The following is a 26,356-nucleotide window of genomic DNA, read 5'->3' as shown; positions in this document are numbered from 1 at the left end:
GAGACCTTTGAAATTAATTCCATCATGCAAATGGAAAAAAATTATTCAAGAGTATAATCCTTCTGTCCTAACTGGGTGGCTTAGTTGGGTGGAGCATCATACAGTACACCAAAAAGCTGTGGATTTGATATCCAGTCAGGGCACAAAGCTAGGTTGTGGGTTCATTCCCCTGTGCATATAGGAGACAATCAATCAATGTTTCTCTCTTTCTCTCTACCCCTTCCTTTTCTCTAAAAATCAATAAAAACATATCTTTGGGTTAGAATTTTTTTAGAAAAGGATAATCCTTCTAAACTTAGTCATTTGTTCAAATATTTATTGAATGCTTGCTATATGCCTGGTACTTGGCCAAGCTGGGAATATTTCAAGTGGAGAGAAAAATGGAGTAGAAATTGGTATTTACTTTAAGTACATTAAAAAACAAATGTTATTATAGATATCATAAAGCATAATTTCTTTAAGGTAGAAACAGAAGAAAAGAGGAATAATTTTGGGTTTGTAGATGATGAAATAAATGAAACTACAAAATAACAGAAAGAAAATTTTGAGATTCTGTCAAATTATAAAGAAGTGTTTTTCGATGAAAATGTATACATTTTCTTTCCTTAGAAATTCTAAGGAAATTAGAAATTTGTCCTATAGAATAAAACCCCAATTGATTTTCAATCATTTACTCAATCAAATGTATTTCTAACAAGCTGAAGAAATACTCTTACTTAATAACAGATTACAAGTAAAAACAATTTTATGTTAAACTGTATTAAAAACAAAACAAAACCAGACAATTGGAAATTTAAGATCATCTACAACAAAATTATTTTACCATATTTCAGCTAAAACAGGAGCCGGCAAGCCTGATTGCAAGAAAAATGTACGTGCTTGATCACCTGAAGGCAATAAAAACAAAAATCAAGCTGCACATTAGTGGAAGGAATTATTCCAATGCCTCTGAATAATAATAATGGGCAACAATAATGTTATTGGTTTATTATAATTTTAATTCCAATCACTAAAAAATTAAACAGAAATACATATATAAAATTATTTATATTACTTTAATAAGACTTAGATGTTCTAAAAAAAGTCACAACTAGTTATATGATTAATCAGTGATAAATGATTACATTATTCATCTCAGTTTTTTCACAATAATTGAAGTCTTATTAGATATATTTCTATTTAATAAAATGTATAGTTTAAAACACTATTCCTTAGAAGAGTTCTAAATAGCTCTCCATGGATCTTCTCACAATCCTATATATACAGCTGTGTATGCTAACAATGGGAGATCCTAACTGCTCTCTACCTGGGTCATTTCTCAGAATTGGGTTTACAGTGAGCTATCTTGAAGGACAAGGTAATGTTTCCCTCTGGGACAAAGAATAAACTAGCTTACCACTTGCTAAAACATGGTGGGTTCCTCCACCTCAGTGTTCCTCTCCTACAACACAATCTCTGCATGTGTAGCATCCTTCTGGGATCTCTGCATGGTCTCTGTGTGACTCAGGGTACAAGGGAGGTTGACAGAAACATGCTAATGCTCATGCTAACAGCTGTGTCATTAGTAATAAAGTTTGTTGCTTTTGTTTTATATCTCACAGGTACTGGTAAGTGATATCACATGGTTCTTGTCCTTTTCTGACTTGTTTCACGTAGCATGAAACTCTCGAGATCCACCCATGTTGTTGCAAATGGCAATATTTCATCTTGGTATAAATTTTACCATTTAATACAAACTTAACAGCAATCAAAACTATTTCTAAGATATGACATGAAAAGGAGCATAAGTCACAAATAAAATATAAACACAAACCTGTTATGTAACCTCCTGCGGGCTTGAGGTTATCAAACTGCTTGTCATGCTTAGTCCGTTCTTCAGAGGTAATAGCCCACATGTTTGGCCCTCCTAAAACATAAATGGAAGACAAAGAAATTATACTGTATATCTGAGAATGCTTAAAATACACAATTCTAAAATGTAAATATGAATCAAAAATGCCTATTTAATGACAGTACTTAATACCCAAGTGACACAAAGAGTAAAGCTCTATCACAAACATACATAGCACAGCCTCAAGGCTTTTCACTCATTCATCCAGGTAACATCTATTGAACTATTACTGTATACCACTCACCGGAAACAGGCAACAAGATAAATACTGGAAATAAAAAGATGAATAAAATATTGTTCCCATCCTCAAGGAACTCTTACTCTAGAAAACAACTTCCAGTATTTTCCATGTTAAACTGTGAAGCATCCTTGGAATGGGTCAACTTGAATTCCACAACTAACAAAGTGAGAAGAACCCAACAGAAATGATATAGTCAAGAACATAGACAGACTGGCCCAAGGGAACACAGAGATCTATGGTGAAAATTCAGGATTCTAGCCTGACCATTATTGGACATGATGCATCTCTCTTTCTAACAGAAACTGCAGGAAGGCCTGGCTGGTACATCCTCCAGCTTCAGGCAGCTCAGCTAAAATGGGATTTAGAGGATTCAAAGTTAATTCTGTTTAGGTGTACGAAAATATCCTTGACCTTCTTTTACCTAACCCTTCTGGATCACAGTGAAGTTACAGCCAAATGGAACACCTAGATTTTGTGGTGGCAGAGAGTAACAACCAGGCATCTGAGGAGGAAACACCTTCGACACGGAGAGGTGAGGGTAGAAGCGGCATTAATAACCTTTAACTTCCAGACTGGCCCTGGAGCCTTCTTCCCAAAGGTAAATGCTCTGGTGTGGTTCTCCGAAACTACTGGAGGCACCTTAAATTTAACTGACTGCTGAGCCTGCCACCCCACCAGACAGCTCTGACTACCATTTGATCCTGATCCACACTCAGTCTTAGGCAGGCCCTGTGTTTCTGGACCCCAGGGTGTGGATTTCTAAGTTCCGGCCCCTCCATCCCGTGGCATCCAAACTCCTCGTGTCTCCTCCTCCTTGGTCTTGGGAAGGACTTTCCTGCTTCTCCCCCAACAGCAGTAGGAACATTAACTCTACTTGGTATCAGTACAGAATCTTAGGCCCAAGAAGGTTCCCTCCCCGCCTCAGTGACAGAGCTTTTTCTTCTACCCTTATCCCAGCAATGTGTCTCTGCCTGTGCCCTTGGGATGGATCTTCGCTAACACCTTCCCCAGTGACCACAGTAGCTTAAGACTTTGCTGAGCCCTAACTGGTCTGGCTCAGTGGATACAGCGTCGGCCTGCGGACTGAAGGGTCCCGGGTTCAATTCCGGTCAAGGGCAGTTACCTTGGTTGCGGGCACATCCCCAGTAGGGGGTGTGCAGGAGGCAGCTGATCAATGTTTATCTCTCATCGATGTTTCTAACTCTCTATCCCTCTCCCTCTATCTAAAAAAAATCAATAAAATATATTTTTAAAAAAAGACTTTGCTGAGTAAAAGAAAAGGATGCAGAAAATTGCATGGTATTTTGTGCCTGTCCCCCTACAGTTGCCTGCAATATTAGGTGGGGGTTCATTCTGGTCTCTTGCACAGTCCCCAGTCTTTTTGGTTGATGCCCACAGGAAACAGCTTGAGAGTAAGTATAAACTCCCCTTGGGTCTGTGGCCCCCAGTTATTCCAGACTGACATGCTAGTCTTCACTTGTTGTTTGGTATTCATTAGAATCTTAACTGATTTCTGTAACATCATGTTATACATTTTACAATCCTCCACTTTACTTAGAGCACTGATTGTATCCTTAAAGTCTGAGATTGGATTCTGTAGAAAATGTTCCAACTCCATTGGTGGAGTATGGAAATCCTTTGATTTGCCATCAGTCCCATGGTCTACTCTGACCTCCAGCCCCCTTTACTCCAGAGCTTTGCTGAAAACATTAGTCCATTTACTCACTGGATGCAAATCTCCTATGCCTTTACACTTTGTATCATTTAATGGAATTGTACCTATGCCTGTATTGAATCCAATCTAATCGGCTACATAATTTCTGGAAACTCTTCAAAGTTTCTGATACACTGCCTTTCCTATGTCCTAAAGCTACCTCAGATTAAAAACAAAATGTTTTCTTTGATAATTTAAATGGGATCCAGGAAAAAAGAAAATATGAATTTAAACCACTAATTTGAAACAAGACTTAGTGTTGTTATGAGTGAACAGGACAACAGGAACAATGATGCAGCTACAGGAAAAAATGTGGTCAAGAAAATGAAGGGTCTAGAAATATCCTGTATAATAAAAGACTAATATGAAAATTGCACCCTCGACCAGGAGTTCAACCGGGAGTTCAACTGGGAGTTCGGCCAGGGGGCAGGACCGCCCACGGCCCCTTCCTCTGGCCAGCCGGGCCCATCGCCCCAATAGGGGCAGGCCAGCCGGACCCCATCCGTGCACCAATTCATGCACTGGCCTCTAGTTTTTCTATAAGGCAGTTAAAAAACTAAAATATTAAGCCAGAGGAATCAAAGATTAAAAAACACATGGTAGCCACTTTAAGTGTTTTTAAAAGCTGTTATGTAGAATACAGTGTTTTGATATCCTATAGGAATTAGGAACAGGATAACCATGTTTGAGAAAGTTAGGGCTGTTACTGAAGAGGGATCCAACTCCTCGGAAAGTATTCTTTTGTTAGAGATGTTAAAACAGAAAATGACTCATTAAATCTGAACATTTCTGAGGTTCTCTCAAACCACAGAAAACAAGCAAACAATGATTTTTAACAATCCTTTCCATTTGTTCTAAAAAAATAAGACCCATTCTTTCAACTTCCTACTACTCCAAATACACCTTTGCCCTCTTCCTTTGTTAACAGCACAGGGGAGCATAAAGGACTAGAGTGGAGGGAGATTCTGCCCTTGTCTGAACGCTAACCAGTTTTGTGACTTAGGTCTTCTATGAATCCTTACCTAGGATTGTTGTAAGAATGGTATATGTAGTCCCAGGCAATACTTGACTAGCCAATGTCCTATGCCAGAGGTTTTCACCCCTAGCTGAATCACCTGGGGAGCTTTAGGGGCAGGGGGAAGCGATTCTAGCAGAACAATTAAATCAGAATCTCTGGGGGATGGGGTACAAGCTTCAGAATGTTAAAAAAGCTCTCCAGGTGATTCTTTTGTGTAGCCAGGGTTGCACACGGCCTCCTCTTCTTCCTATCCCTCCACAGAATAGTCTGCTCCACCTTTACCTCCCAGCCAACTCTGGACACCTAGCCAACAGTGCTGTCCAAAGGCAACTCCTGGTGGCTGTCAAAGTGAATGATATGGTCCAGTATCTGAAAATTCTTTCTCCTAAGGATGCATACATCCTTCAGGTTTATCCTGTTAAAAGATGAGTTAATCTCACCTAACTCACACAGGTCTTTTTTTAATCCCCTTTACCATACTGCTCTCAACTCTTGACCAGCTATCTTAGGAAAATAACCTTCTCTATCATTTATTTTTAAAGTCTAACATGAGCAGAGTAATAGCAGTACTTAGTAGAAGCAGCAACTACTATCTACTGAGTATTACTTTATGCCAGCAACCATGCTAAGTATATTAATATTACATTTAATTTTTATAACAATTACATGGACTAGGTTTTACATGTATTACAGAAGGAAAAACTGAAGCATTGGGTGGTTGGATACTTTGCTTAATACTATACAGCTAATATAACTTATAGCTAGAATTTTCTTGTACTTTAGAATTATAGCTCTAAAATTCGTGCTCTTAATTACTACCCACATTACCTTCCTGGTTACTTTGCTATCTATATTAGTTTAGCAGTATTATTTTTGTCATTTAAAAATAAGTAACAAAATGTAAAGGAGAGGTATCTAAATGGATATTTAAATATAAAAATATGAGTCTCTTTTACATGTCAAAGAAACCAAATTTTCCCTTGGAATTGTACCTTAAAAAAATTTTGAACATGGGTGATATAACAAATACGTGAAACAATGTTAACTGTGACACTACTATAAATATATTTAATATATAACAACAGAAAAAACAACAACAATCTAGGATAAAAGAAATGCTGATATACCACTATCTTAGAAAAGTAAATCCTTACAAATCCCATATACATAACATCCCTTTACTTTGACAGACAGTCACACCACCCCATTCTATTTCAAACTTTATCTTTTAAGGTCCAGGGCAGATGTCACTTCCTCTAGGAGGTCGCTAATACCTGCAGGTCAAATTAATTGCTTCCTCCTCTAGATCCTCAAGAGGCTACTCCATGCTTCCACAGGGCACTTAGAAAGGTGCAGTAATTGTTTTCTCTCCATCTGTCCTACCAGACTATGAGCCCTTGGAGAACAGGAGCTTTGTGTGTTTACCTTTCTATTCCCAGAACCAGCCGAGTACCCAGCACAGAACAAACACTTAGAAGTGATTGAGGAATAAACATGTGAATGAATAAAAGAGGGAGCAGAAAACAAGACAGGCAAGATCAGGACTTGGGGAGCACAAGAGCCACAATCTTTTTGTGGTCTATCCTTCACATACGGTTATACCAGCCCTCTGAGCAGGTCTTTAGAGCTCAATACATTCAATGTGGCTCATAACCATCTATTTTTCACTTCTGACTACTTTACAAATTCACCTTCTACCAATAAGAAACTAAATATGCTTAGGTATATAAACTCATGTATGTTTGCTGCCTACATTATAAAAAAATTTCCCTTACAAAGTTGTTTCCAGGAATGCTTATCATTGAAATGTAGGTGTCCACTATAATTCAAAACACTATGATATATTTGATTTAATACATACTTAGGAGTTGTGACTTGGGGTGGGGAACACAATACAATAGAATATACAGATGCTGTATTGTAGAATTATACAACTGAAACCTACATCATTTTATTAACCAATGTCACCCCCAATAAATTATTTAGAGCCAAAGAAACACTAATTCTTCCACGTAATGACTGTCTGCCTTAAGCACTGTATTGCTAAGCCCAGGTCACATAGTCTTTGCTGCACACACACACACACACACACACACACACAATTAGCCCTAAATGATTGGATTTTTAAAAAAAATCTATAAGCATCCTCTCTTAAAGACAAGTTTTAAGATTAGATTTAAAAATAAAGAAACATATGTACTGAAGAACTAAAAACCTAAAATAGCTACACCTACACACTTTCTAAATAAAGAAATACCACATTGACAGTAAAAAAAAAACACCTACTTAGTTTATCAGTTTATTATAAAATAAACAAATTAACATGTCACGATTCTTGTGACTAGGAAGGCAAATAGAGTGGCTATCGACTGATTTGCTACTATATGACTCTAGAAAAATGATGATGGTAAAACATGACAACAAAGGATGACAAAGGTGGAAGCAGCTCACCTTTCTAGAGCCCTAACTACCCTTCAGATACTTTATATGCAATAATTCACTGACTCCCACCAGTACCTTAAAATCGTGTGTTATTAATATCCTCATTTTACAGGTGAGGAAACAAAAACCCATGGTGAGTTCTGTGTCTGCACTAACACAATAGCCACTAGCTACGTGTGGCTTTGAGCACTTGAAATATGCTGTGTGACTAAGGAACTGAATTTTTAATTTTACTTAATTTTTATTAATTTAAATTAAAATGGAAATAACCAAATGTAGCTAGTGGCTACTATCTTAGATAATGCAGCTCTGTAAGAACCAAAGAAGTCCAAAAGTCTGTGGTTAGTTTCAGATAATAAAGTAGACGTGGCAAAAATTGAGGAACACGTCAAGCATTTTGACAATCAGCTTGGTCTAGGGCACTCAGAGATAAGTTCAAATGGTATTAGCCATTAAAACAATAACATAATGTTTAAGGAAATGGAAGAAACAAAATGAATAAACATTGGGCATGTACAGTGTGCCCTAACTTAACATGGTCAATAGGTTATTGGAAACAATGACTTTAAGCAAAATGATGTGTAATGAAACTAATGTTTCCATAGGCGAATTGATATAAATAAGAGTTAAGTTCCTATGGCATATTTTTGGTCACAAAAATGTCACCAAACTTCTAAATTAAGACCCAAAACACTTCTAATACTAAACACTGAAATAAATGTAGAGCTCCATATATTTATGAAAGATGAATAAAACCAAAAAGAGAATTCTTTTCTAACTGGATTATTCCAGTTCAGGGCCCGGGTGGCTGGAGCCTCTCCTGGCAGCTCAAGACACAAGGCGGGACCCACCCTAGACAGGATATCCTTCCATAGCAGGGCCACTCACACACACACCCACACTCACTCAGACTGGGACCATTTAGACACCCAATTCACTTCACATCCACGTCTTTGGGATGTGGGAGGAAACTGGAGTCCCCAGAGAAACCCAGCTAAATGTGCGGAGAACATGCAAACTCCACACAGACAGCGGTCCCGGGTAGGAATCAATTTTCTTTTTCTCATCAACATTGAAACGTTGAATAGAAGGACATTATTTGAGGACCTGCTGTACTGCTTTCTATTATGTTCATTTTATTTATAAACCTGCTTAACATGTTGGTTGAAGTTTATAACTAAACTGTTTTTAATGCAAATTCCTTTGTATGGGGCATAGATATTCTCAAATTTGTTAGAGCACATTATCACTACAATTATTGGCTTAATCAATTTACAATCATCCCAAGCTATAAAAAACAACTTTAATATTCTGCTGCTCATAGCACTCTGTTTTTTGTCCTCCGGTTTTATACATCAAACACAATATGGCTTTAAGTTATTCTTAAGCACACATTCCAGATGATACAGCAGAACATGCTTACAATGAGTTGTGGGATTCATAATATTCTAATAGAAACTATATGCAGTGTTTTGAAATAGACTGTCCAAATATTTTCAATAAGAATACTTTAAGTTAAAAAAAATACTTAAAGTTTTGCATTTTTACACTTAAAGAAAAATATGACAAAAGAATATTTTATAACCTCTACTCCCCGCCGCTCCCCCCAATCTCATAACCTCTTTATCTTCCTACAAGCACAAAGCTGCTTACGCTTACCATTCATAGCTGTGGGAAACTGAGCCATCATGCTCCTGAATTTTCCTTGCTAGCTCTCAGCCATCTGCAACATAAAAACATTGTGCCATTAATAATACAACAAGGGCAGATCACAGCTTAGTGCACCCGCCAAGCAGTGGGAATGTCTGTCCCCTTCAGCTTACACTTCCAACAGAAAACAATGCAGAGCTTCTGAACAGGCAGAATTTACATTTACATTTGGGAAAGGGGAGGAGATTTTGTTGGGCAATGGATCGGCCTTTAAAATGGAACCATTTAAAAGAAAAACAGTCACATATTTAATAGCAAATACTGAATAAACTCTTGGCATGAACTAATTTTGTAGAAATTAATTTGGGAAAGAGGAAAGTTATAACTAGGCAAGAAATTATTTCAGAAAAATCAACTGTATAAATTAAATGTAAGTAACAATGAAATCCATAACACTCTTCTTTAAAAAAAAATCCCCAAACGAGAAAAATCCCCAAAATGAATATAGCATAGCTATTTAATCAAGTTCCACAGGTTTAGAAAAATGGTCTAGAAGTATGTTTTATTTAAACATAATTAAATGTTCTAGGCAAGTGCTCTGAACTTGAAGAGAGGAAATTCAGAAATTTAATAGCTCTGGGTTCAAATCCCAACTCTGCTATTTTCCTAGCTGTAATCATGGAAGAGTCATTTAACCTATTTTGAGTCTCCAATTCATCTGTAAAAATCCTTTGCAGGAATATCTGTCAAAGTATTAAACATAATCCAGTACACTGCCTGACACACAGTGGGTTTTTAATAAATGGCTTTCTGGGTGCCCAGGAAGGGAGAGTGCAATATAAATCTGAACCCTAAATTCATTCATTTACTCAGAGTAAATTAAATTTTTTTTCCTTGAAACTCAAGGGTAGGAAAAGTTAGGAAGAGTGAAGACCTAACAAATTTATAGTAATATACTGAGTTATATAAACCATGAATTGTAACATTGTAGGGAAACACTACTATATTAAGAGACTACTCAGTAGCTCATCTATTTACTCAAATCATTTCAATGTTAATATTTTTAGAAGCCTAAGGAAAAGTGTTTGAACAAGCCATTTGAACAAGGACGGCATAAAGAGCTGCACATCATGGTGGATGGCGTCACCAGAGGAGCTGGCTGATGAGCTGCCAAGAAGTGTTTACAAGGTACTGTATCTTAGTGAATTCGGTGTGCTCAAGAAGAAATATGACTCTATCAGTGTAACCACCAAAAGTGAGTCACACAAACAAAAACACTGGTATATAAATCCAAACAAGCAATTTAACAGCTTTATTTCCTCCTTTAAAGCAAACTATCATCTACTAAACTGCGCAAAGGGACTTAATTGTGATTAGAATACTTAATGGCACCAGGCACAGACACTCTGATACATTTACCTGCACAACAGGAATAAGCAAGAGCTGGGTAACAGGGATGGGCAAGCCTCCAGTAATGCTTTGGCACTGCCAATTTTACTCTTGTGACTCCCAGCTTTTCTCTATGTTACCACTGTATATCACCCTCCTCTCAAAGTTCACATTCCTTCTTTAGATGTTAGTAACCTTTACTGCAATGGAACTTTAAACCTGCTACCACACTTGACTTCACCTGTCACTATACTATTCTTAAGTAGGAGGAAATTTCACAAGTTGATTTTCTTCACTTCTTTCTCAAAGGTAATATAAACCGCTGTGGAGTAGTCAGAAACCCCTTAAGGAGGTATTGTGTTGAGATTTAAAGAGTAAGAGTTACTTATAATTGTAATGTTAAGAACCTTGAATTTGAACCTGTGGGTTGACAAGGAGTTTTAAAAGGTTTTAAGAAGAGGGATAGAGTCAGATATCACTTAAGACAATCAATTGTGAAGAAAAGGGCACGCTTGAAGCAGGGAGCTCAGTTAGGAAAGAGCTGAGAACAGTATCTGGCACCTGATCTGGAATAATGGCAGCAGAAACAGAGAAGATGGGATGAACTGGATGGAGAACAATGAATGGTTTAAAAAAGGTAGAACTCAGGGATTGTTTAGATTATGGAGTAAAAGGAATCAAAGAGATGACTCTCAGAATTATGGTTTGTGAGACTGGGTGAATTGTCACCAGCTTAAAAACAAAAACGAAAAACATGAGCACAGAAGGAAGTCTCATAAATCAAGTTATGACTACAACTTCAAATAAAGAAATTCTACAAACAAGCACATTTTTACTTCCCCAATTTTAAATTATCATAAGTAATGTTAAACCAAAATACATCATATGCCTGCCAAGAAACTATTTCCTTATAGAGATGCAATAGGTAAGGGCCCCTATTTTACCAGGTCTCTGTAACTGAGAGAGATAATTTTAAAATGCAGAAGAAAATCCTCTAAGCACTACCTGCAATGCATTTTAGAACTGCATAAAAGCATGTAAAATACCAAAGATCATTTGGAGAAACAGCAGACTTAAAAAAGACAAATAAGGAATAGCATCCCATAGTCACAAAGCTTTAATTAGTTAGATCATCTACCTAGTCATCATGTATTCTGTAAATAAAACAGAATGCTACCTAATAATCACAGGTATAATCCTTAAATAAAATCAAAGAATGAACCAAATAATATAATAATATAATGAACAGGGAGGGCAAATCCCTTCAGTGAACCTGAGGTCCTGGTATTACAGAACCTTCACCTGTACATGGGATTTAGCCACCCATGCATGCAGGTACTACAGCAGTGATGGCGAACCTATGACACGCGTGTCAGAGGTGACACGCGAACTCATTTTTTTGGTTGATTTTTCTTTGTTAAATGGCATTTAAATATATAAAATAAATATCAAAAATATAAGTCTTTGTTTTACTATGGTTGCAAATATCAAAAAATTTCTATATGTGACACGGCACCAGAGTTAAGTTAGGGTTTTTCAAAATGCTGACACGCCGAGTTCAAAAGGTTCGCCATCACTGTACTACAGTGTATTGTAACATGGACACATGGATGGATGGAACATCTGACTGGCAGTGATAACATCTGGAGATCCTGGCTAGGCTGCTGATCAACTGAACGCTGTCTCCGTGTCATTCCTTCATCGCCGACTCCGTCCACACCTTGGGGAACCCCTGGACCTGCTGGGGTTGGACCCCAACAACATAATTTGTTGGAACCAATAAGCTTTTAAAGCATACCATTTCATATCTCTTATGTTTACATCAACTCTGCCCTGTTGTAGAATAATTACCTCATGTTTAACAATTCTTATCTACTTGCAGAGAAATAATAACAATTGAAATTTTAAAAAATGTAACATGTATATTTTATTTTTAAAAAAGTAAAACTGTTTTACTTTGTGTAGTCATAACAATTACCATTTGCTAAGTCCTTAGTTACTATGTGTCATGCTCAATATTCATTGAGAACCCAATATGTTCTATGTTTTATACAAGGAGCTTCAGACCAAGAGGACCTTATAGACTAGTCTACCAGGACCAGGTACTGCTAGATCCCTTTGAGAATACTAAAAATCCTCACAATATCGCAGCAAGGCAGATGACATAGTACTTATTTCATAGATGAAGAAATTGAAAGGTTAAATTACTTTCCTAACTTCAGTAAGTGAAGAAGCCAGTATGCAATCCCAAATCTGTCTAATTCTAAAGCCCATGAACTTCCCATGGGCTCTATCTGCCTCTTCCTCTCTTATGGATAATAATTAATGACAAGTGAGTGGGTTCCTGCAAGCAGTAGGTCAACTTAATGTTGGTCCATTTGTAGGGGAGAAGAAAAACAAGTCAGAGAGTCTACATCAATCACATACATCAAGTGGGGAGTGCTAATTACGTATTTCTTGCCTCTAGGTGTAACCTTTTGAGAGGAAGAAAAGGATAAGCAGCATTTCCCAAGTTACATGTCTGAAGCCTGTTTTAGGCACATGTGATGGAAGGCAGCATCCAATAAACACCTCTGCTCCTTGGAGGGGGTAACATGTAATGAAGGGCAATCCTGGCAGCTTGCAGTTATCATATAATTTAATCACTGTCAATTACCTATGGTTTTAGAATACTTATGTGCAGGTTTTCTTGCTTACTATAAATTGAGAACTGGTATTGTTACCTTTTTAGAAATTAAGAGACCTTGAGACCTGTAAAAGATAAAATAAACGGAGCCACTTTAAAATGGAGCCAGAGCTGCTATCCCAGAGGAGCCTCCTTCCCTGTTTTCGACCTCAAACCTATGGATTATTAAAACAGGGCTTAATAAACTTTGGATTGAGCCTAAAGCAACACTGTGTCCCAAAGAAACCTCTTCACCTGCATTTTATAACTGCAAAAAAGCATGTAAAATACCAAAGATCACTTGGAGAAAAGCAGACTTACGAAAGACAAATAAGGAATAGCATCCCAGTCACAAAGCCTTAATTAGTTTGATCATCTACCTAGTTATCATGTATTCTGTAAATACAACAGAATATCGTCAATAATCCTATATAATAAAAGGCTAATATGCAAAGCGACCAAATGGCAGAACAACCGGTTGCTATGATGCACACTGACCACCAGAGGGCAGACACTCAACACAAGAGCCGGGCTCATGGCTGGCAAGCACAATGGCAGTGGTGGGGGCCTCTCCCGCCTCTGCGGCAGCGCTAAGGATGTCTGATTGCCAGCTTAGACCCGCTTCCTCCGGTGAGCGAGCCTACACCGTCAGTCAGACATCCCCTGAGGGCTCCTGGGCTGTGAGAGGGTGCAGGCCAGGCTGAGGGACCACTCCCCCCTCCCCACCGAGTGCACAAATTTTGTGCACTGGGCCTCTAATATTGTAATAATTATATATGGTGTCAGATGGGTATAAACTTATCAGGGCTATCACTTCATGATTTATATAAATGTCTAATCACTACGTTGTACACCTGAAACTAATATAATATTGTATGGCAACTGTAATTAAAAAATTTTTAATTAAAAAAAGATAAAGCAGATGGGACTGAAAATTAAAAACATTGTTTGGAATTAGCATCACTATGTTAGCATATCTGCATCAATAGAAATACTTTCCTTCTATTGATGTAATTGTTTCCCAACTCTTTCTCAGAAATACTTTTTGCCTTTATTTGGGCTTCTACCTGAATCAATGCTCTCTGAATAGCTATTCTTTGATCTCAAATAAATGTTTGTTGCCTTTCATTTTGGCCTTTTATTTTTGGTTAACAAACCCTTCCACGGGGCTATTAGTTTTATGCCCCCCCTCCCCACCCCAAAAAAACAACACCCATTAATGTCCCTCTCTTGCTTAATTTCATCAACTAATTACAAGTTAAAGCTCAAACTTCTTAGTATGAAATATGGCACCCTTCAGAATCTCACCCCAATCTACTTTACCACATACATGTCTAGACACTTCCCCTTGATTCAGATGTCTTAAGTATACCAACCTTTGAAACAGTATTTTTCACTTCCCTATTCCTTTGTAAAAAGCTGTTTCCTGTCAATCACTACTTCTTTATCATTCAACTCCCAACTCGAATGTCACCTTTTTTTTTTAGTGATTTTAGAGAGAGGAAGGGAGAGAGAGAAAGCCAGAGAAACATCGATGTGAAAGAGAAACATCGATTGGCTGCCTTCTGCACACACCCCAACTGGGGATGGAACCTGCAACCTGGGTATGTGCCCTAACTGGGAATCGAACCCTGCACAGGACGACGCTCCAACCAGCTGAGCCATACTGGTCAGGACTCACCTCTGCTCTAAAAGGCTTCTGTCCTCCCAGGTAGTTAGTCACTGTCTCCTCGGTATGTCATACATTTATTCATCCAGAAATAGCTCATTTATCACACTGTATTTCAATTTCACATGTTTCACATGTTTGCCTGTTTACTTGCACTGGGCAGAGATCATTTTTATTTACAACTATATGTCTAATGCCTAAACCAGATTTCCTAGAGAAAATGCTCAATAGATGTTTGTAGAACAAATAAATTGGGTAAATGAGTAACATGGTAACATGGTTGGGATGTCAAAAAAAAAAAAAAAAAAGCAAACAAAGCCAGTGAAGCATGGAGAAGGGCAATGCTGAGTTGAATATTATACCAAAGAAACCGGTAGGAAAGCAGAGCAGGCCCCAAATTTCTTCCATGAAATTCTGCAGGCACCAGAGCTATGGATTTTAGACCAAACTGTCCCTTGCAACATGGCCCTTCTGTAATTTGTTTTTCTTTTTCTTTGAAGTATACTTTTAGAGACAAAGGTTTATTTCCCATTGAATTCTGACAGCCTTACAGTGGGAGGGGAAGAAAGCCTTAGGTTTCTCAATTATACTTCGAATCATGCTGGTAAGTTTAAATAAATTTGACTGAAGGTCTGACATTCACAAGCAAGATAATCAAGTTCCTGAGAGCATATCTTGTAAAACCTTCTCCAGTCCTCCTCCACTCTACATGCTAAGTACACAAAGCCAACTCTCGAAAGTTGCCGATTAGTCGGGAAAATGTTCCTTCCTCATCTGATTTCCAAGGAGATAAGGTCAGTTCTAGGAGAGAATGATTGGAGCAAAATTACCTACTTCTTTATAGTTTCTACAGTAAGATGAAATTTACAGAGTACACATATTATCCTCCATACCTGTTCCCCATCTATTCTTTCATTCATCTACTTATTTATTCATCAAACATGGATAGTCACTATAACATAAGGATTTAAATAATGCTATGAGCTAAGGGGGGAGGGTTGATGGGGACATCTGTCATAGTGTAAACAATAAAAAAGGGGGGGGGATACTATGAGAATCCAAAGGATAGAACTAATACTACTGGAAGGTAAATCAATGTACACAGTATTTATCATAAAGGAGGTAATATTTGTGTAAGAATCATTTAACATGGGGTCAGTGGCAAATTAAGTGGATTCTAAGTATTCTTGGAGTGATAGACATTGTGTGTGTGGCACTGTTAACAAAGAAAGGAAAAGTATCTGAACCTAAGGTAAAAAGAAGGAAAGTACAATAGCCAGTATAACAGAATCTTTCCCAATGAAAGCGAGTGTGATTTGAGAGTGATGTGATTTCAAAGAACTCACTTAACCATAAGTGGTAGAAGAGAACTTAAGAAACCCAGTAGTTTCAAAATGTGCTCCTTGGCGTTCTAGAAATTTCAAGGAGATAACAACAGAAGTGTAGGGAGTAGGGAGGAGGAATGGAGGATTGGGAGAGGATAGCAACTTCAATGAAAGTAGCTCTGTTTTTGTGTTTTACATATTGAGGTTTATCTATATTTTACCTTATGATTGTTTTAAAAAAAGAGTTAACATACTGAATTCCATCTCCATTTTAGAAACAATTAAAGAGAAACCAAAGCAACGAAGTAACTTGCCAAGAGAACACAATCTAAGGAACAAAGTACGTCATACTATTGATTTTGAACTTCACTGTGCAAATCATGGAAAGCCAGTGTTTAAAGCACAGTATATGTTTGAGCTAGAGACCCAGTTTGGTAGTCACCAGGGATTGGGGAACAGCTGTCATCATGTTAAAGAATGACATCATCCAGGGAAAGCATATATAAGAAACAAGAACCTGGTCTTTTCAAGGCAGAGGAAGAGAATTCTGACAAACAGTATAGGAAATGAACTGGATTTGAGTGTTGTGAGACAGGGCACCAGTTATGAAGTAACTGGCATAATCCAAGTGGTGAGAATTTGAATTTGAGCAATAAAAAATACCGCATTTTTCATGTATAAGACGCCCCCATGTATAAGACACCTCCCACTATTCCAACCCAAAATTAAGAAATCAGTATTTTAAACATTTTGCTGGTTTTCCTCTTAAGGCCTTCCTCTTTATTTGGCATCTTAAGGAGTTGTTCTTTCTGTTTCCTCCACTGTCTGTTCATACACTCAGTGGGAGGAGGTCCAAACTGTCTCTCTGCAGCTCTGTTTCCATGCTCTTTTGCATAGTTGATTACATTCAGTTTGAATTTTGCAGAGTAAGACAATTGCTTACTGGTACTTATCTTTTTACTAGAGGCCCGGCGCATGAAATTCATGCATGGGTAGGGTTCCTAGGCCTGGCCTGAGATCAAGGCCAATCTTCCCCAGCTGCCGGCAGCCAGTCCCGCCCCCCACCGCCGCTGGTCGCCCTCTGTGTGTGGGGCAACTGGTGGGGTGATCGGGGCCCTGCTTGCACCTGCCTTGGCCTGGCACCCCCTGCGTCTGCCGCCACCCACCCCCGGGTCCCCGTTCCCCATCGGGCAATTGGAGCTTGTCGGCCGGAGGGAGGGGCCGAGAGGTTGGCCGGCAGGCCCCAATCAGGCAATTGGGGCTTGTGGGCTAGGGGAAGCTCTTGCATTGAGCATCTGCCCCCTGGTGGTCAGTGCATGTCATAGTGACTGGTTGTTCCACCATCCAGTCAATTTGCATATTATGCGCTTTTATATATATAGATTTTTTTACATCTTTATGAGCTCAGAATGCTCCGGTCCCTGTTGCATCTTGCGCGCTCTCTGCCTCCACCTCCAATTACTGCATCAGCTGACGGCAGTAACAATAAGGCTCATGATTGGAGGAAGCCTGTTTGACAAGGTATGGGCAGCTACGCACCAAACCGGCTCCCTCCTTGGCTGATTTCCATGTATAAGACGCCCCTCGATTTCAGTCTAATGATTTTAGAAAAAAATAGTGTCTTATACACAGAAAAATATGGTAGGCATTTCAGAGTGGGAATGGATGGGATTTTCTGCCATGTGGTAGAAGTCCACATGATCCCCACACGCAATGGACTGCAGCGGGGAACACAAACTAAACTAGCCAGATGTTGGACTGGACTGTGCTTTAATATGGAGCAAAGACTCTGGGCAGAGGCCTTAATTCTTGCCTGCTGAAGATAAGATTGGACTTTTCCCATGGTGGGGTGAAGGAAAATGCAACAGTATAAACCCAGGGGTTTAATTCCACCGAAATAAAGATCACTCGTCCTCCTGTGAGAGTTTAAGGAAATTCAATTCCTTGCAACATCGCAAGAACTCCACTTTCACTGGTAATATGTAGGGATGAGGAGAGCACCCACTGATAACACTACTACTATTATTTCAACTACAACAGTTAACTTGATATCACTGAATTGATACAATACAGCTGTAGATTACTAATAAAAAGGACATGTTTTTATTTAATCAATATTTGAGAAAAGGGTAACTATTATTTCTACCTAGAGGTGTAGGGACCCAAATCCACACAGCATATCAAGACTTAAAAGCTTTGAAGAAGGTAACTCTTCTATATAAAGTTAGTTCTTAGTTCTAGATCTGTAACTTTGCATTTCTAGTTTACAATGTTTACATATAAATTCTAAGTTTGGACTTTTATAAACATTAAATTTAGCTTATAAAGAGGTCATAAAAGAACAGAAATGGTAAACTAACACTGAAATAGTATGTACCTCAATTATACTGAAGATTTGAATTAAACCAACTTTTAAAAGAACTAGTCAACAACTCTGAACAAGACAATTCACCCCTGCCCCCCCCACACACACACAAAGCACTTAAGAATAGCTTGTGACTCAGCCCCTCACTGCTATAAGGGGATGGTAAGGAGGGGGGAGCCAACTATTTGACCTATTCTCTACTATCTCCTATCAGGACCAAATATTAAAGCAAAACTACTTACTTGATTTTGAAGTACAGAGGGAAAAAATTTCATATAGATGCTTCACCTTCAAGTAAAATATCACCTCTTTGAAACAAGATAACTTTCCAAGTTTTGAAGCCATTCAAAAAACATGAAGTAAAAAGTAAACAGATTCAAGTATATAAATACTTTAAACTTGAAAATAAAATTCAAAAGTAAGCAATTGGGAATAGTCAATATTTTTAATATACAAAGAGAGAGGTATTAAAATAGATAATGAAAAACTAAGATCACAAAAAAAATAGACACTTTCCCAAAGAGGAAACAAAACTGGCTAATAAATGTTAACAACACTAATAATCAAGAAAATGCAAAAGCAGCTTTGTTTTGTTTCTCCTTATAAACTGATTTTTTAAAAGACAAGCCTAGGCTAATACTCAGGGCTGCAAAGGTGCGAGGAAATGAATGTTGCAGACATCACTTGTGAAAGTGCAAATTAGTATAGCTTTTCAGAAGGCAAAGCAAAAATATACAGAATCCTACCAATGTTCACATCCTCTCTATACATGTAAAAGGCTAATATGCAGTGTCCCCTTGGGAGTTCAATCGCTCGTTAAGATGTGTGCTGACCACCAGGGGGCAGTGTAGAAGGAAGGGAGGCCCTGGCCAGCAGCCAGAAGGCCCCGATTGGCCCTGATCACCGGCTAGGCCTAGGGATGCTACCCATGCATGAATTTCGTGCACCGGACCTCTAATAAGCCAATAATTTCACTTCTGGGAATCTATCATAGGGAAATAATAATAAATATGGGAAATGCCTTATTTATAAAGATATTCACTATGGTTATTGTTATTATAGAAAAAATTGGAAATGAGAGTCCAACAATGGGGGAATGAACTGGGCCAAATTATTATGCTGCCACTTAAGTCATATTAATGTTATGTGAATATATTTCAGTAAACCTATTTTTTAAAAAAAACAAGTTCAGCTAGACCATGTAATAACATGGAAACTGGTTATATTTTTTATAATTTAAAATGTATGATATAATGCAAATATGTACTTATCATTATGAAAATAATAACAGCAGCCAACAATCACTGAATACTTACCAAATGCCAAGCCCTACACTCAGGTCTTTACATGTTATCATTGCTTTCATCATTATCAAGGACATTCTAAAAGGGTCAAAGGCCTGGCCCAAGAGAAATAACATTTTAAAGGAGCCCTCACTATAAAAATTTTCATAGTGCCCTTGAGAATGTTAAAAAAATTGTTTTTTAAATTGAATTTTAATTATTTCAGAAAAGAAAGGAACAGTGCTCCTGAATCGCCCCCTCCCTCCATGCACAGTCCACAGCAGACACTTAGCTAACCTAACCAAAAGGAAGGCCTGATTATTATTGTAACATTTATAGAGAATTTATTATGAGAGGGTCACCCTAAACAAACATCTCTTCACCCCCACAGCAACCCTATGGATAAATTATTATTATGAAATCTTTACTTTTTAAAGAAGAGAAAACTGAGGCTTAGTGAGATTATTATACTCACAAAGCTAATAAAAGGTAAAGCTGGAACTGAAATCGCAATCAGACAGCAAAAGTCACGTTTCTAGCTACAATGTTGTATTGTAAAACACACTGTGTATGTATGTGTGTGTGTGTGTATATATATATATATATATTTATGTGTGTGTGTATATATATATACACACACATACATATTTATGTGTGTGTGTGTATACACACACACACACACACACACACACACAAAACGAAGACAGGTTGTTAGGACACCAAAAAATGGTTGTCCCCCTGGCCAGTGGCTCAGTGGTTAGAGCGTCCACCCATGGATTGAAGCATCACAAGGTTCCATTCTGCCGGTTCGATTCCCGGTCAAGGGCACATACCTTAGTTGCAGGTTCCCAAGCCCTGGTAGGGGCGTGTGCAGGAGGCAATCAATCGATGTGTCTCTCTCTTGTCTATGTTTTTCTCTCCCCTTCTCCCCCTCCTCCCTCCTCTACACTCTCTCTAAATATCAATGGAAAAATATCCTTTTGTGAGAATTAAAACACACACACCAAAAAATGTGGTTGTCATTGGTTGCTGGACTTAGAATGACTTTTACCTCCCATTTTTTTCTCCCACTTTACAAATTTTTTTTCATTCAGTATATATTATTTCCATAATGAAAAAATTTAAGTTAATAAGAAATAAAGTTAAGTTCAAAGAGAAAAGGGGTTTGAAAGAATATTTATTTTAGAGGACAAATAAATCATATTGTTAATATATAAAGTGCTCACCCATTCTTCTTTAAGACCAGCAGGCAGTATACCTCAAAATTAAAAGAAGAATGTCTTTTATCATAGCTAGAACAACAGAAACATAATGAAGGCTGGAGAGAAAAGGAGTTGAGAGGTCTAATCAAATGTCTAAACAGTCAGGAAAAGATGTGAATGGCACCTGAAGTCTCCAAAGACAAAAGCTTCAGGATTTATTCTCTCCCCTAAGTCTTCCAGTATGCCCACACCATCAATTCACCAAACTTCTCTGGGCATTTTAAAGTCTTATCAAGATTACATCAGGGCCCTCCAAACTTCCCCCATTACATTGGAAAAAGGGGGAAGTCAGATGAGAAATTGAGCCGTTTCATAGGAAAAGAGATCTAGAAGGAAAATTAAAATATTCTGAACACTAAAAAAGGCATACTGGGGTGAAAGAGGGATTTATTTCATCAGGCTCTTTCCAGAGGCAAGATTAATAATCCTCAAAACCACTCTAAGTAACATGCTGTTCCCAGAATGGGAAATTTCCACATCTGTTTTCATTCAATTTTAGTCTCTGGGTCCCTCTCTTTCTCCCTCCTTCCCAACTGGCCTTCAAAGCCTAGTTCCAATGTTACTTCCTCTGTATAAGTTTCGCTATTTGACTATATACTTGGAAGGTTGGTTCTCTTTTTGATATCACCAACATACCCTGTGTACCTTTAATTCAAATCCACAAATATTTACCGACTCACAAGATGTGTAACACATGTATAAAATGTATTTGAGCGAGGAACACAGAAGAGGACTTAGACCAAAACTCAGAATTCCATAAATGCTATAGGTATGAAGGACAGAATGCGGGCACCTATCTTTACCTTAGGCCACTAGAAAGTTGTTAGGTGAGCAATCCCAGAAGAAATGACTCCTAAACTCAGTATGAAGAACTAAAAAATAGGTATAAACCAGTAGGCTAGGAAGAGAAAAGAGATTTTTAAGAATTGGGAGCAGAAATGGGCAAACACAGAGGGAAAAGCCATATGGGGATTTAAAAGACAATGCCAGAGCCTGGCTGGTGTGGCTCAGTGGTTGAGCATTGACCTATGAACCAGGAGGTCACAGGTTTGATTCCTGGTCAGGGCACGTGCCCCGGTGTGGGCTCGATCCCCAGTAGGGGGTGTGCAGGAGGCAACCGATCCATGATTCCCTCTCATCATGGATGTTTCCATCTCTCTCCCTTCCTCTCTGAAATCAATAAAAATATATTATAAAAAAAAAAGACAATGCCAGAGAACTTTGTAAATGGAGCTAATAATAGCGCCTACTTCATGGGGATGTTGTAAAAATTAAATGAGTTAATAAATATAATGAATTAAAATAGTGCTATACATAGGAGGCACTATAAAAATCTAATCTATAAACAAAACTAAGAAACAAACTTGGAAAAAAAAATTTACACTTATATAAATAGTAAACATTTTTTAAAAGCCACTTTAGAGAGAGGGAGGAGTCGGAGTGGGGGGGGGGGGGGGAAGAGAGAGAGAAACATCAAAAACATTGATCAGTTGCTTCCCATGTGCTCCCAGACCAGGGATCGAACCAGAAACCTAGGTATGTGCCCTGACTGGAATCGAACCTGCAAGCTTTTGGTGTATGGAATGACAATCCAACTAACTGAGCCACCCGACCAGAGATGAGCATGCCAATGAAGTGAGAAAAGGGCCTTTCTTCTACGATTCAGGTTTTCAGAACTTACCACAAAGTTAGAGAACGAATGCTACACATGCATTCCTAGCCTGCATCATTCTGGGCAAATTTTATTAATCTTGAAATTCTCACTCATATTCACCAAAAGTATTTAACACTTGTTAAGTGTTACATAAGTTGTGAAATTTATTAACTTGACCTACTTAATTCTTATATATTATACAGTTGTTGTTGTTTTCCCTGCACCTGAGGATATTTTTTCCATTGATGTTTTAGAGTAGAAGGGAGAGAAGGAGTGGAAGGAAGGAGGGAGAGAAACATAGGATTGGTTGCCTCCTGCACTCGCCTGGGGCTGGAATTGAACCTGCAACCCAGGTACTGGACCTCGAATTGAACCTGAGTGAGCCACATAGGCCAGGGCTATGCAGTCATTTTTAAGTGAGAAGGAGTAGTAGGGTGGTGAGAAGTGTCCAAATGACTATGCCAAAAAGAAATGATGAAGCAACAGTTATCAGTGTCCTCCAAACTGCCAGAGCAAATCCTGCGGGGTCCTTATCTATTCCGGATCTGCAAGCCGACACTGCCCACTATTCTTTTCTCTTTCTTTTGACATGGCTGCCATTCTTGACCAGTCCTGACCATTATTAATCTCATACTAGTCAAGCACTCCTCCCACTGAAAAGTGGAAATCAGATAAGCACCTGGATTCAAAAGGTTTTGAAGAGATGAAGTGTAGTTTCTTTTGCAGATAGAGAACATTTCTTCCTTTAGGTTATATTTTTGGTATCCTCCTCCCCCGTCCCCCCCCACCACCCCCAATTAAGGGGATTCAAAGGGCTAACTCTTTGTTGGATAAGATTGGGGGTCAGTTCTACTCTATTTTCCAGCCTTCTTATATGGGTTGTTTTGAAGGTAACATTAAAACTTAAGGAGAAAAAACTAATTTATTTTCCAGTCACTAGGTTAAAAAAGACACACACACTCAGGCCAATTTAGTTTGAAGTTTCTCATTAAAACAAGTTGGAATAATAACAGGTATCATTTCTTAATATACTAAGCAGTAGTCTCTGTGCTAAGCACTCCGTATTACATACTATAATAGTAAGACATAAGTAATTATCATCCCCACTTTAGAGATGAGGAAACCAGCTTATAGAATTAAAATAAGTTTCTCAAAGTTATACAACTATTTGGTGTTGGAGCTGGGAGCTTGAAAGTCTTACCCTATCTACTATAGTAATGCAAAGAAATAAAATTTTTATTAAATAGCATGCATTTTTCTAAAATAAATATGTATGAGCGAAGAAAATGATCTAGAAAACATAAAACAGTTGCTTAAATGAAACAAGTTAAATGTCTACCATCTGGTAATACATCCCTCAATGTCTACCATAACCAAGGCTGAAGAGCTCCACAAGTAAATAAATCATTCAGTGTCCTGATACACTGTGAAATTATTTTTTAAGTGAATTTCTCAAAATAATACTACACATTTGCAAATGAAATATGTTGCCCTCTTAGACTTGTAAAAATACATTATTTCCTGATGTATTCACAGTCCTATTTTTGCTGTTTCCTCCCTTCCTCCCCCACTTCCTCTCTGCCTTCAGATCCTTCAGACCAGTTCCTCCTTCTCAAGAGTACCCATAGGCACACTGTAAGCAACAGGACTCTAACATTAGTCACTGTGCTCTGTAGTTATAAGATGGTATAAAGTAAAAAATGAACTCAAGCAAAAAACACAGCATTTCTCCCGCATCTTCATGTTTGATCTATTCATTTACAGAATTCTAAACATTTCCCTACGTCACACTTGGATTCCTACCTTCAACAATTAGCACACTAAAAGAGTCTGCCTTTCTTTTTAGCCTTTCTTCAAAAGTAGTTATTCCACAGTTTTTTTCCAGAAATAAGGTATTAAAAAGATCAGAACACATACGCCAAAAAAAGAGAGAAAAAACGACAAGCAAATGTACTGTTAGATGGTAATAAATATATCACATTTTTAGTAATGTAATTAGTTTATTCTGAATAATATTCTGAATAATTCTAAAACTTAATACAAATGCTTTAGAAGTAAATATAGTATATAAAAATGGTAGTTACTTATCAATGGACTAACATGTACTTTCATTTACTCAACAAATATTTATTGCATGCCCAAATAACATTTAAAAACAAACACATTTCTGAACGAAGATGAGTATACCAGATACCTGCGCAGGTGCTGCAGTTGGAAGGGTCTAGGTTTGAAACCCTGGCTCTGGTACTTACTGGCTCAGAGACCTAGAGTAGTCAGTTAACCTCCAGGTTAACATTTCACTTAACTATCTGATGGGAGGAAAATAACTACTCACAGAGTGTTTGTGAGCTTTAAAGGGTTATGTAAAACAGCACAGGGCCTAGCATGTGGTAAGTGACAAGCATGGCATATATATATATGATATATTATATATTACAAATACATAAAATATGATAGGCATGGCAAATATATTTCAATACTGAAAAAAGTCATTAACGGAGATGGCCAATAAATATTCTGCCTTACTAGAAAGATGGAAATTTGTGGAACTCTAAAGACACATTAAAAAGAAAAATCCTAGGTTACGTAAGAAATCTTCACCTTGTATTTAAAACAAGATAAGTATTAAATATATAGGGTGAAATGGCCAAATACTATAGAAAGAAAGAAAAGGCCAATCGTTTTCTTGAGAGGCATAAAGAATATCTTGAAAGCTGCTGGGTTTGAGTGATGGGTATATGGTGGTTCCTTATACTATTCTACTTTATGAAAATTTAAAAAAAAATCAAACTATAATTCCAATCCCAGAGCATACCTAACACATTTCTTCATATTCAAGCGAGGACAGGATGTTTGCCTTGAAATATGTTGAACTAACAATAGCCCTTCCCTGCTCAATAATTCAGTACAGGTCAAGTTTTCTCAGACAATTCTACCTTTCGTGATAAAGGTGAGCAAGAGGAGTAAGTACATGCATTAAAGGCTAAAAAAAAAAAAGGCAAGCTTTTCAGCTGCTTATTTATATTACATGAGAACAGCGGCACTGCACATTTTCCCATGTCCTTCAAAAACATGAAATTCTGCTTGCTCTTCAATTAAGCTTTTAAAAACAACTCCCACTTTCTATACTTTTGAAAGGACAAGGGATATACGGCAATCGTATCTCAATAAAGCTGGGGGGGGGGGATTACAAGGGAAATCGTAGGCACAACAAAAAAAACCCACACAAACAAACAACAACAAAAACACCCAAAACTAAAGGCGTGCACACCCAAAATTAAAGGCGTGCACATGAGAGCACATCGTTCTTCATTTAGATAAGGGTTTATTATTGCGTTTAGGTTTTGTCCCTGATGAACATAGGAATCCCGCACGGGGAGAGGTAGGAAGCTCAGCCCCCAGCCATGCCCCTAAATTAGGCTGATGAACGCCGCACGGAATCTGGAGTCGCACCGCTCCCGTCCCGGGTAAGCGAGCCAACACCAGCAATCACGAGCCAGAGCATTTGGTAAGTAAAGCAACCACTTTTTGTGTTAACCTCAGCTCCTATCACAAAGCGGTCGCCTCTTAACAAAAATATTCCGAATTCACAACTGATACGAGTCTCCAATGGAGCACAGCAGCCGCGGCAGTCCTCGTTGGGCGATGAAGCCCGGCATCTTCTGACAGCAGGCAAAGCCGCCGGTGGCGTGAGCCTCGGTTTACCCCTTCGCCACGCACACGGGTGACAGGCGTCATTTTAGAGATAATCATGCAAAGCCAAGAACTTTACTTCGGAGGGAAGGGTG

At 38.2% G+C, this 26,356-nt stretch overlaps 1 protein-coding gene across 9 annotated transcripts in view; it reads right to left on the bottom strand.

Annotated features, from left to right (window-relative positions):
- Window positions 1–26,356, bottom strand: part of ITSN2 (intersectin 2) — a 99,574-nt gene that overhangs the window by 71,327 nt on the left and 1,891 nt on the right. For 7 of the 9 annotated variants that reach the window (XR_002830015.1, XM_023756438.1, XM_023756439.1 and 4 more), the window contains 3 exons: window positions 8,966–9,029; window positions 1,814–1,906; window positions 824–887 (listed from right to left, as the gene is read on the bottom strand). Coding sequence is in view for 8 of the 9 variants with exons in the window: in XM_023756438.1 (XP_023612206.1) it covers window positions 824–887; window positions 1,814–1,906; window positions 8,966–8,996 (188 nt within the window). In the remaining variant the exon portion in view is untranslated. Of the gene's footprint in view, window positions 1–823; window positions 888–1,813; window positions 1,907–8,965; window positions 9,033–26,356 lie in introns of those variants that run through there. The other 2 variants (XM_014458353.2, XM_023756445.1) reach the window with 1 other exon arrangement.

The sequence above is a fragment of the Myotis lucifugus genome, unplaced genomic scaffold (assembly GCF_000147115.1).
Source record: "Myotis lucifugus unplaced genomic scaffold, Myoluc2.0 scaffold_94, whole genome shotgun sequence".
NCBI classification, from domain to species: domain Eukaryota; kingdom Metazoa; phylum Chordata; class Mammalia; order Chiroptera; family Vespertilionidae; genus Myotis; species Myotis lucifugus.
This window is presented reverse-complemented; position numbering and strand designations above follow the sequence as displayed.